This window comes from Bufo bufo, unplaced genomic scaffold, assembly GCF_905171765.1.
Source record: "Bufo bufo unplaced genomic scaffold, aBufBuf1.1, whole genome shotgun sequence".
NCBI classification, from domain to species: domain Eukaryota; kingdom Metazoa; phylum Chordata; class Amphibia; order Anura; family Bufonidae; genus Bufo; species Bufo bufo.
In genome coordinates, this window is record NW_024400533.1 from 1 (window position 1) to 12,436 (window position 12,436).

Below are 12,436 nucleotides of genomic sequence, written 5' to 3' on the forward strand. Positions count from 1 at the left end.
AGGACCTCACCAGCAGGAGAACCTCTCTGTATATAACACATAGAAAAGGTCCGTCTGGTGTATGGGAAATAGACAGTTCACTGTGAGCAGGCTAAACTCCATGTCTGAAGAGGACCTCACCAGCAGGAGGACCTCTCTGTATATAACACATAGAAAAGGTCCGTCTGGTGTATGGGAAATAGACAGTTCACTGTGAGCAGGCTAAACTCCATGTCCTGAAGAGGACCTCACCAGCAGGAGAACCTCTCTGTATATAACACATAGAAAAGGTCCGTCTGGTGTATGGGAAATAGACAGTTTACTGTGAGCAGGCTAAACTCCATGTCTGAAGAGGACCTCACCAGCAGGAGGACCTCTCTGTATATAACACATAGAAAAGGTCCGTCTGGTGTATGGGAAATAGACAGTTCACTGTGAGCAGGCTAAACTCCATGTCTGAAGAGGACCTCACCAGCAGGAGAACCTCTCTGTATATAACACATAGAAAAGGTCCGTCTGGTGTATGGGAAATAGACAGTTCACTGTGAGCAGGCTAAACTCCATGTCTGAAGAGGACCTCACCAGCAGGAGGACCTCTCTGTATATAACACATAGAAAAGGTCTGTCTGGTGTATGGGAAATAGACAGTTCACCGTGAGCAGGCTAAACTCCATGTCTGAAGAGGACCTCACCAGTAGGAGAACCTCTCTGTATATAACACATAGAAAAGGTCCGTCTGGTGTATGGGAAATAGACAGTTCACTGTGAGCAGGCTAAACTCCATGTCTGAAGAGGATCTCACCAGCAGGAGGACCTCTCTGTATATAACGCATAGAAAAGGTCCGTCTGGTGTATGGGAAATAGACAGTTACTGTGAGCAGGCTAAACTCCATGTCCTGAAGAGGACCTCACCAGCAGGAGACCTCTCTGTATATAACACATAGAAAAGGTCCGTCTGGTGTAGGGAAATAGACAGTTCACAGTGAGCAGGCTAAACTCCATGTCTGAAGAGGACCTCACCAGCAGGAGGACCTCTCTGTATATAACACATAGAAAAGGTCTGTCTGGTGTATGGGAAATAGACAGTTTCACCTGTGAGCAGGCTAAACTCCATGTCTGAAGAGGACCTCACCAGCAGGAGGACCTCTCTGTATATAACACATAGAAAAGGTCCGTCTGGTGTATGGGAAATAGACAGTTCACAGTGAGCAGGCTAAACTCCATGTCTGAAGAGGACCTCACCAGCAGGAGGACCTCTCTGTATATAACACATAGAAAAGGTCCGTCTGGTGTATGGGAAATAGACAGTTTACTGTGAGCAGGCTAAACTCCATGTCTGAAGAGGACCTCACCAGCAGGAGAACCTCTCTGTATATAACACATAGAAAAGGTCCGTCTGGTGTATGGGAAATAGACAGTTCACTGTGAGCAGGCTAAACTCCATGTCTGAAGAGGACCTCACCAGCAGGAGGACCTCTCTGTATATAACACATAGAAAAAGGTCCGTCTGGTGTATGGGAAATAGACAGTTTACTGTGAGCAGGCTAAACTCCATGTCTGAAGAGGACCTCACCAGCAGGAGGACCTCTCTGTATATAACACATAGAAAAGGTCCGTCTGGTGTATGGAAATAGACATTACACTGTGAGCAGGCTAAACTCCATGTCCTGAAGAGGACCTCACCAGCAGGAGAACCCTCTCTGTATATAACACTATAGAAAAGGTCCGTCTGGTGTATGGGGAAATAGACAGGTCCACTGTGAGCAGGCTAAACTCCATGTCTGAAAGAGGACCTCACAGCAGGTGGACCTCTCTGTATATATACACATAGAAAAAGTCAGTCTGGTGTATGGGAAATAGACAGTTCACAGTGAGCAGGCTAAACTCCATACCTGAGAGGACCTCACAGTAGGAGAACCTCTCTGTATATTAACACATAGAAAAGGTCCGTCTGGTGTATGGGGAAATAGACAGTCCACTGTGAGCAGGCTAAACTCCATGTCTGAGAGGACCCTCACCAGCAGGAGAACCTCTCTGTAATAACACATAGAAAGGTCCGTCTGGTGTATGGGAAATAGACATTTCACTGTGAGCAGGCTAAACTCCATACTGAAGAGGACCCTCACCAGCAGGGAACCTCTCTGTATATAACACATAGAAAAGGTCCGTCTGGTGTATGGGAAATTGACAGTTCACAGTGAGCAGGCTAAACACCATGTCTGAAGAGGACCTCACCAGCAGGAGAACCCTCTCTGTATATAAACACATAGAAAAGGACCGTCTGGTGTATGGGAAATAGACAGTTCACAGTGAGCAGGCTAAACTCCATGTCTGAAGAGGACCTCACCAGCAGGAGAACCTCTCTGTATATAACACATAGAAAAGGTCCGTCTGGTGTATGGGAAATAGACAGTTCACTGTGAGCAGGCTAAACTCCATACCTGAAGAGGACCTCACCAGCAGGAGAACCTCTCTGTATATAACACATAGAAAAGGTCCGTCTGGTGTATGGGAAATAGACAGTTCACTGTGAGCAGGCTAAACTCCATGTCTGAAGAGGACCTCACCAGCAGGAGGACCTCTCTGTATATAACACATAGAAAAGGTCCGTCTGGTGTATGGGAAATAGACAGTTCACTGTGAGCAGGCTAAACTCCATGTCTGAAGAGGACCTCACCAGCAGGAGGACCTCTCTGTATATAACACATAGAAAAGGTCCGTCTGGTGTATGGGAAATAGACAGTTCACTGTGAGCAGGCTAAACTCCATGTCTGAAGAGGACCTCACCAGCAGGAGAACCTCTCTGTATATAACACATAGAAAAGGTCCGTCTGGTGTATGGGAAATAGACCGTTCACTGTGAGCAGGCTAAACTCCATGTCTGAAGAGGACCTCACCAGCAGGAGAACCTCTCTGTATATAACACATAGAAAAGGTCCGTCTGGTGTATGGGAAATAGACAGTTCACTGTGAGCAGGCTAAACTCCATGTCTGAAGAGGACCTCACCAGCAGGAGGACCTCTCTGTATATAACACATAGAAAAGGTCCGTCTGGTGTATGGGAAATAGACCGTTCACTGTGAGCAGGCTAAACTCCATGTCTGAAGAGGACCTCACCAGCAGGAGGACCTCTCTGTATATAACACATAGAAAAGGTCCATCTGGTGTATGGGAAATAGACAGTTCACTGTGAGCAGGCTAAACTCCATGTCTGAAGAGGACCTCACCAGCAGGAGGACCTCTCTGTATATAACACATAGAAAAGGTCCGTCTGGTGTATGGGAAATAGACCGTTCACTGTGAGCAGGCTAAACTCCATGTCTGAAGAGGACCTCACCAGCAGGAGAACCTCTCTGTATATAACACATAGAAAAGGTCCGTCTGGTGTATGGGAAATAGACAGTTCACTGTGAGCAGGCTAAACTCCATGTCTGAAGAGGACCTCACCAGCAGGAGGACCTCTCTGTATATAACACATAGAAAAGGTCCGTCTGGTGTATGGGAAATAGACCGTTCACTGTGAGCAGGCTAAACTCCATGTCTGAAGAGGACCTCACTAACAGGAGATCTGATGGGGCCACATGGTGATCTTTCCGTTGACCATGATGACGGTGAGATCACAGGTTACCACCAGACTCTTGCGATCTGAATACTTTGATGGGAACATTTCACAGATAACTCCTGATGAAGAGAATTTGAGCCGATCCGTTAGTTTTCTCGGACACTGGACGGCGGACATTTCTCCGTAATTAGAGGCTCCTCTGCAGCATCATCTGAGGTCAGACCCAGTTCTCACAGGACTCGGGGTGAAGGGCGTCCATGATACGGATTCATGTTTGATGGCGATATTAAACAGTTAGGCCTCCTGCACACAAACGGTTTTTGTTTCCGTTTGGCAGAACGCTTTTTTAATCCCATATATGGAACCATTCATTTCAATGGGTCCGCAAAAAAACGGAATGTACTCCGTATGCATCAGTTTCCGTTTTTCATTTCAGTTCACAGATAGAACAGGTCATATTATTGCCGGCAATTCAAGTCCATGGGGCTGTAAAATGAACGGATACAGATGCATCCGTATGTTTTCCGTATTTGTTCCATTTTTTGCGGAACCGTCTATTGAAAGTGTTATGCCCAGCCGAACTTTAGAATGTAATTACTGTATATGCCTTGTTTCCGTTTCCATTCCTCAAAAAACGGAAACCAAACGGAAAAACGGAACGGAAACTGAGACAGTACTGAACCAAAAAAAAATATTAAAACGGATCCGTTTAAAACGGACCGCAAAACCATCCTGTCTTCTGCAGGAGGCCTTATAAGGATTAAAAATAAAAAAGAGATTTTCTACCACTCATCTGTTCAACTTTATTTGGCAAAATTAATTGTAATGGATCACATACCACAAAGGGTTAAGAAGGTCCTTACGGAGCATGGAGTTTAGCCAATTCACTTCGAATCTGCTAAATCCCCTCATAGTTCCGGACCCGTCCACCAGGGGGCTGAGAGGTCCGTGCCGTGCATGGAGTTTAGACGGCTCCTATAGTGTCCGCTATTAGTAAGGACCAGGTCCGTTTGGTGTCTGGAGTTTAGACACAACCCTCCCCAAAACTTCCGGTCACAGGATACGTCATCCCCACGTGACAGTAAGGAGGAGCGGTGATTGGATCTCATGTGTCATGTGACACGGAAGCTCTGCCCGGCCTGCACCGCGGCGCTGTGACGTGTCTTCAGAGTTGTAGTAAGTACAGCCGGTCTGTGCAATCAGCGGCAGGAGCAGGGGCCCCCAGAGATTGACAGGAGGGCCCCCGGAGAGTGACAGGAGGGGCTCCAGAGAGTGACAGGAGGGCCCCCGGAGAGGGACAGGAGGGCCCCCGGAGAGTGACCGGAGGGGCCCCCGGAGAGTGACAGGAGGGCCCCCGGAGAGTGACCGGAGGGGCTCCCGGAGAGTGACAGGAGGGCCCCCGGAGAGTGACCGGAGGGGCTCCCGGAGAGTGACAGGAGGGCCCCCGGAGAGTGACAGGAGGGCCCCCGGAGAGTGACCGGAGGGCCCCCCGGAGAGTGACCGGAGGGCCCCCCGGAGAGTGACCGGAGGGCCCCCCCCCCCCCAGTGCAGAGTGTGACCGGAGGGCCCCCCCCCCCCCCCCGGGGAGGGTGGGGCCGGGGGGCCCCCCCCCCCCCCAGTGCAGAGTGTGACCGGAGGGCCCCCCCCCCCCCCAGTGCAGAGTGTGACCGGAGGGCCCCCCCCCCCCCCAGTGCAGGGTGTGACCGGGGGGCCCCCCCCCCCCAGTGCAGAGTGTGACCGGAGGGCCCCCCCCCCCCCAGTGCAGAGTGTGACCGGAGGGCCCCCCCCCCCCAGTGCAGAGTGTGACCGGAGGGCCCCCCCCCCCCAGTGCAGAGTGTGACCGGAGGGCCCCCCCCCCCCAGTGCAGAGTGTGACCGGAGGGCCCCCCCCCCCCCAGTGCAGAGTGTGACCGGAGGGCCCCCCCCCCCCAGTGCAGAGTGTGACCGGAGGGCCCCCCCCCCCCAGTGCAGAGTGTGACCGGAGGGCCCCCCCCCCCCCAGTGCAGAGTGTGACCGGAGGGCCCCCCCCCCCCAGTGCAGAGTGTGACCGGAGGGCCCCCCCCCCCCCCCCGTGCAGAGTGTGACCGGAGGGCCCCCCCCCCCCCCGGTGCAGAGTGTGACCGGAGGGCCCCCCCCCCCCCAGTGCAGAGTGTGACCGGAGGGCCCCCCCCCCCCCAGTGCAGAGTGTGACCGGAGGGCCCCCCCCCCCAGTGCAGAGTGTGACCGGAGGGCCCCCCCCCCCAGTGCAGAGTGTGACCGGAGGGCCCCCCCCCCCCAGTGCAGAGTGTGACCGGAGGGCCCCCCCCCCCAGTGCAGAGTGTGACCGGAGGGCCCCCCCCCCCCAGTGCAGAGTGTGACCGGAGGGCCCCCCCCCCCCCAGTGCAGAGTGTGACCGGAGGGCCCCCCCCCCCCCAGTGCAGAGTGTGACCGGAGGGCCCCCCCCCCCCAGTGCAGAGTGTGACCGGAGGGCCCCCCCCCCCCCCAGTGCAGAGTGTGACCGGAGGGCCCCCCCCCCCCCCAGTGCAGAGTGTGACCGGAGGGCCCCCCCCCCCCCCAGTGCAGAGTGTGACCGGAGGGCCCCCCCCCCCCCAGTGCAGAGTGTGACCGGAGGGCCCCCCCCCCCCCCAGTGCAGAGTGTGACCGGAGGGCCCCCCCCCCCCCCCAGTGCAGAGTGTGACCGGAGGGCCCCCCCCCCCCCCAGTGCAGAGTGTGACCGGAGGGCCCCCCCCCCCCCCAGTGCAGAGTGTGACCGGAGGGCCCCCCCCCCCCCAGTGCAGAGTGTGACCGGAGGGCCCCCCCCCCCCCAGTGCAGAGTGTGACCGGAGGGCCCCCCCCCCCCCAGTGCAGAGTGTGACCGGAGGGCCCCCCCCCCCCCAGTGCAGAGTGTGACCGGAGGGCCCCCCCCCCCCCAGTGCAGAGTGTGACCGGAGGGCCCCCCCCCCCCCAGTGCAGAGTGTGACCGGAGGGCCCCCCCCCCCCAGTGCAGAGTGTGACCGGAGGGCCCCCCCCCCCCAGTGCAGAGTGTGACCGGAGGGCCCCCCCCCCCCCAGTGCAGAGTGTGACCGGAGGGCCCCCCCCCCCCAGTGCAGAGTGTGACCGGAGGGCCCCCCCCCCCCAGTGCAGAGTGTGACCGGAGGGCCCCCCCCCCCCCAGTGCAGAGTGTGACCGGAGGGCCCCCCCCCCCCAGTGCAGAGTGTGACCGGAGGGCCCCCCCCCCCCCAGTGCAGAGTGTGACCGGAGGGCCCCCCCCCCCCCAGTGCAGAGTGTGACCGGAGGGCCCCCCCCCCCCCAGTGCAGAGTGTGACCGGAGGGCCCCCCCCCCCCAGTGCAGAGTGTGACCGGAGGGCCCCCCCCCCCCCAGTGCAGAGTGTGACCGGAGGGCCCCCCCCCCCCCAGTGCAGAGTGTGACCGGAGGGCCCCCCCCCCCCAGTGCAGAGTGTGACCGGAGGGCCCCCCCCCCCCAGTGCAGAGTGTGACCGGAGGGCCCCCCCCCCCCCAGTGCAGAGGGTGACCGGAGGGCCCCCCCCCCCCCCCAGTGCAGAGTGTGACCGGAGGGCCCCCCCCCCCCCCAGTGCAGAGTGTGACCGGAGGGCCCCCCCCCCCCCCCCAGTGCAGAGTGTGACCGGAGGGCCCCCCCCCCCCCCCAGTGCAGAGTGTGACCGGAGGGCCCCCCCCCCCAGTGCAGAGTGTGACCGGAGGGCCCCCCCCCCCAGTGCAGAGTGTGACCGGAGGGCCCCCCCCCCCCAGTGCAGAGTGTGACCGGAGGGCCCCCCCCCCCAGTGGAGGACGGGGGACACGGTTGGTTGGTGGTAGGGAGGACGGGGGACACGGTTGGTTGGTGGTAGGGAGGACGGGGGACACGGTTGGTTGGTGGTAGGGAGCACGGGGGACACGGTTGGTTGGTGGTAGGGAGGACGGGGGACACGGTTGGTGGTAGGGAGGACGGGGGACACGGTTGGTTGGTGGTAGGGAGGACGGGGGACACGGTTGGTTGGTGGTAGGGAGGACGGGGGACACGGTTGGTTGGTGGTAGGGAGGACGGGGGACACGGTTGGTTGGTGGTAGGGAGGACAGGAGACCTGCTAACCATGGTCCTGGTTTGTGTTTGGCATGTTATACGCACGGTACCTGTCTGGTATGATGGGTGACGTCCTGTAATGTGGAGGACTCTCTTTCTTACAGTGTGACCTCCATGGCCCTTATAGAAGGTATCGGGGATGAGGTTACCCTACTCTGTACATTACTGGTGGTGCTCTCTGTCATTGTTTTGGCTTGGATTTCCACACACACTTCGGACAGAGGACCCACTCAGTGGCCAGCCCAGGGTCACAGAAGACAGAACCCCTCTGCGAGAGATGGAGCGGAGCAGGAGCTGAGGCAGCCCGAGTCTGGTGGTAGTGATCCAGTACCTGAAGGAACAACAACTCCCATCACGCAGAATGATCTCAATTCTTCTGCCAGTCCTGACACGGCTCCTGTGGTAGGGGACCCCTCACTGGGCGATGATCTCACTTGTAGTGACCACCAACTACCTTCTAGTTCTGACCCACCCTCGTCACCTGCTGTCAGGCACAGAGGACCTGCGACTCAGGGCCGAGATACAATAACTCTGCGATTAAAGTTCTTGAATGAAACGGAGCGGGTGGTGACTGTTGGGCTCCATGACTCCGTCCTGCACATCAAGAGGTAATGTCAGCACCCTGGGAGTAGTAGTCATTATTATAATAATCATGGGTCATGGCCGTGTGTAGCATCTCCTTGGGGTCAGCTATGCTGAGGTCCCTAGCCTTCCACGTCACTGCTCCAGAAGGGCAGTGTAGGCATGTCTGTTAGGTCACAGTGTCATCGGCTAGCTTCATAGCTAGAGGGCCGCTCCTGGTATGAGCAGCATAGTCTGACGTCTTAGACTGCAGCATGATGAGCGCCAGGAGTTCCGTCATCAGCCTTATAGCAGATGTCTTCCAATTGCTGCCATACGCCTGCTCGTCACTTCTGTGTGAGCGAGCAGTGGTTAATGTGATGGTTCATTTATAGTGTGGTCAGTGAGCCACGTGGTGGGCCGCCCGTGGAGTGTCTTCACATCTCCACCCCCCCTCCTGGTCCTTGGAGGCCGCAGTGGGCTCCGTCCCATAGACTCACTTTCTAACCTTTCTTATTCTGTGTTTCTTGTCTTTCCTGATTTTAGGAGTCAGTTTCCAGGACAGGAGCCTCGTGTCCGCCTCATTTATCAGGGGCAACTCCTTCGCAACGATTCACAGACAGTGGCATCGCTCCAGCTCACTGACGGCTGCGTGCTTCATTGTCACCTGTCCCAGCATGCCACAGCCTCTGGATCTGGTGGGGCCGAACCGTCTCTAGACCCTGTAAACATTGGCAGCCTTATGGTACCTTTCTTTGTGCTGCTTCTGGGCATCCTATGGTACTGCCAGTTTCAGTACCCGCATGTGTTTAATGCCACGGCCACTTCGTTCCTGGCAGCCATGACTCTGTTTGTGTTAGTTCTTGTCTTGTTCTCCTATCGCAGATAGTCTCACCGCATGATGCTCAGGATCTTCATAATCACAGGTGGGCCAGCAGATGCTGAGTCTTCACTGGTGACCTGTATGATGTTTTCCATTGACCCCAACCCCTGGTGTGACATAGAGAGGCAATGCTGGCTGTTGGCCTCATGTTGGGGGTGGAAGAACAGAACTCCTGGACTTCCTGAAATCGGTGTCATCGTGTAAAGACCAGGTCCAACGGACACCGCTGCAGTGCTCGTCACGTGAAGAACAAGCCGTCCATCCCACACTTCCTCTCCGGTCTTCGTCACCTGTAGATGTTGGCAGTTTGCATTTGTGAAAACTGGATGTGCAGCAATGTTGGCTGCGCTCATACTGCTGCAAGTAGGGGTTAAGAAGCGGACAGCGAGCGCTGCTTCCACAATACTGGGGGGCATGTGTGTCCGAATTCTTGCTAATAATATGCAGACATAAAAAAGCTGAATGCGTCCTGGAATCCTTTATGCCTGCGTTATATTTGAGTGCGGTATGTTCACCTGCCTTGTCACCCTACTTAGGTTTGGGGTTTTGCCCTCTTTTCGGTGTAGAGCCTGGGTAACTTACCTGTACATCTCAAGTGCCCATAGGCTGTCATATGCTGAAAAAGTCAACAGCACAGCCTTACCTTGTACTGGAGGCACAGGAGTTTACTACTAATGTTCTACGGAAATAACAAGAAGGTTTATAAGTCATGGAGTCCAGCAGAGGGTTGGAGGGCCTTGTGATAGAAGCCAGCCTATTACAGGGAGGTTTATAAGTCATGGAGTCCAGCAGAGGGTTGGAGGGCCTTGTGATAGAAGCCAGCCTATTACAGGGAGGTTTATAAGTCATGGAGTCCGGCAGAGGGTTAGAGGGCCTTGTGATATAAACCTTCCTGTAATTGACTGGCTTCTAAGTCATGGAGTCCAGCAGAAGGTTGAAGGGCCTTGTGATAGAAGCCAGCCTATTACAGGGAGGTTTATAAGTCATGGAGTCCGGCAGAGGGTTGGAGGGCCTTGTGATAGAAGCCAGCCTATTACAGGAAGGTTTATAAGTCATGGAGTCCTGCAGAGGGTTGGAGGGCCTTGTGATAGAAGCCAGCCTATTACAGGAAGGTTTATAAGTCATGGACTCCAGCAGAGGGTTGGAGGGCCTTGTGATAGAAGCCAGCCTATTACAGGAAGGTTTATAACTCATGGAGTCCGACAGAGGGTTGGAGGGCCTTGTGATCGAAGCCAGCCTATTACAGGAAGGTTTATAAGTCATGGAGTCCGACTGAGGGTTGGAGGTCATTGTGATAGAAGCCAGCCTATTACAGGAAGGTTTATAGGACATGGAGTCCAGCAGAGGGTTGGAGGGCCTTGTGATAGAAGCCAGCCTATTCCTGGAAGGTTTATAAGTCATGTAGTCCGGCAGAGGGTTGGAGGGCCTTGTGATATAAACCTTCCTGTAGTTGACTGGCTTCTAAGTCATGGAGTCCAGCAGAGGGTTGGAGGGCCTTGTGATAGAAGCCAGCTTATTACAGGAAGGCTTAGAAGTCATGGAGTCTGACTGAGGGTTAGAGGTCATTATGATAGAAGCCAGCCGATTACAGGAAGGTTTATAAGTCATGGAGTCCAGCAGAAGGTTCGAGGGCCTTGTGATAGAAGCTAGCCTATTACAGGGAGGTTTATAAGTCATGGAGTCCAGCAGAAGGTTCGAGGGCCTTGTGATAGAAGCCAGCCTATTACAGGAAGGTTTATAAGTTATGGACTCCAGCAGAGGGTTGGAGGGCCTTGTGATAGAAGCCAGCTTATTACAGGAAGGTTTATAGGAAATGGAGTCCGGCAGAGGGTTGGAGGGCCTTGTGATAGAAGCCAGCCTATTACAGGAAGGTTTATATGTCATGGAGTCCAGCAGAGGGTTGGAGGGCCTTGTGATAGAAGCCAGCCTATTACAGGAAGGTTTATATGTCATGGAGTCCGGCAGAGGGTTGGAGGGCCTTGTGATATAAACCTTCCTGTAATTGACTGGTTTCTAAGTCATGGAGTCCAGCAGAGGGTTGGAGGGCCTTGTGATAGAAGCCAGCCTATTACAGGAATGCTTATAAGTCATGGAGTCTGACTGAGGGTTAGAGGTCATTATGATAGAAGCCAGCCGATTACAGGAAGGTTTATAAGTCATGGAGTCCAGCAGAGGGTTGGAGGGCCTTGTGATAGAAGCCAGCTTATTACAGGAAGGTTTATAAGTCATGGAAACCAGCAGAGGGTTGGAGGGCCTTGTGATAGAAGCCAGCCTATTACAGGAAGGTTTATAAGTCATGGAGTCCAGCAGAGGGTTGGAGGGCCTTGTGATAGAAGCCAGCCTATTACAGGAAGGTTTATAAGTCATGGAGTCCAGCAGAGGGTTGGAGGGCCTTGTGATAGAAGCCAGCCTATTACAGGAAGGTTTATAAGTCATGGAGTCCGGCAGAGGTTTGGAGGGCCTTGTGATAGAAGCCAGCCTATTACAGGAAGGTTTATATGTCATGGAGTCCAGCAGAGGGTTGGAGGGCCTTGTGATAGAAGCCAGCCTATTACAGGAAGGTTTATAAGTCATGGAGTCCAGCAGAGGGTTGGAGGGCCTTGTGATAGAAGCCAGCCTATTACAGGAAGGTTTATAAGTCATGGAGTCCAGCAGAGGGTTGGAGGGCCTTGTGATAGAAGCCAGCCTATTACAGGAAGGTTTATAAGTCATGGAGTCCAGCAGAGGGTTGGAGGGCCTTGTGATAGAAGCCAGCCTATTACAGGAAGGTTTATAAGTCATGGAGTCCGGCAGAGGGTTGGAGGGCCTTGTGATAGAAGCCAGCCTATTACAGGAAGGTTTATATGTCATGGAGTCCAGCAGAGGGTTGGAGGGCCTTGTGATAGAAGCCAGCCTATTACAGGAAGGTTTATAAGTCATGGAGTCCAGCAGAGGGTTGGAGGGCCTTGTGATAGAAGCCAGCCTATTACAGGAAGGTTTATAAGTCATGGAGTCCGGCAGAGGTTTGGAGGGCCTTGTGATAGAAGCCAGCCTATTACAGGAAGGTTTATAAGTCTTGGAGTCCAGCAGAGGGTTGGAGGGTAAGGAGAGGATTGTGGAACATCTAAAATCCCATGGATTGAAAGATGAAAAACAGCATGGGTTTACTTCAGGGAGATCATGTCAAACTAATCTTATTGATTTTTTCGATTGGGTGACTAAAATAATAGATGGAGGAGGTGCAGTAGACATTGCTTATCTAGACTTTAGTAAGGCTTTTGACACTGTCCCACATAGAAAGCTTATCAATAAAGTGCAGTCTTTGGGCTTGGACTCCCATATTGTTGAATGGATTAGGCAGTGGCTGAGGGACAGGCAACAGAGGGTTGTAGTCA

The 12,436-nt window shown here is 54.5% G+C and overlaps 1 protein-coding gene across 2 annotated transcripts; it reads left to right on the plus strand.

Annotated features, from left to right (window-relative positions):
* Nucleotides 1-4,606: 4,606 nt before the first annotated feature.
* LOC120984383 (transmembrane and ubiquitin-like domain-containing protein 1) lies at nucleotides 4,607-9,522 on the plus strand. 2 transcript variants are annotated; one of them, XM_040413335.1, is made up of 3 exons: nucleotides 4,607-4,717; nucleotides 7,723-8,226; nucleotides 8,726-9,522. In XM_040413335.1, exons 2-3 carry the CDS (start codon nucleotides 7,733-7,735, stop codon nucleotides 9,066-9,068), a joined length of 837 nt encoding a protein of 278 aa, XP_040269269.1. In that variant the 5' UTR covers nucleotides 4,607-4,717; nucleotides 7,723-7,732; the 3' UTR covers nucleotides 9,069-9,522. The 2 variants fall into 2 exon arrangements, with proteins under 2 accessions (XP_040269269.1, XP_040269270.1); XM_040413336.1 differs by lacking the exon at nucleotides 4,607-4,717 and having other exon boundaries at nucleotides 7,478-8,226.
* The last annotated feature ends 2,914 nt before the right edge of the window (nucleotides 9,523-12,436 follow it).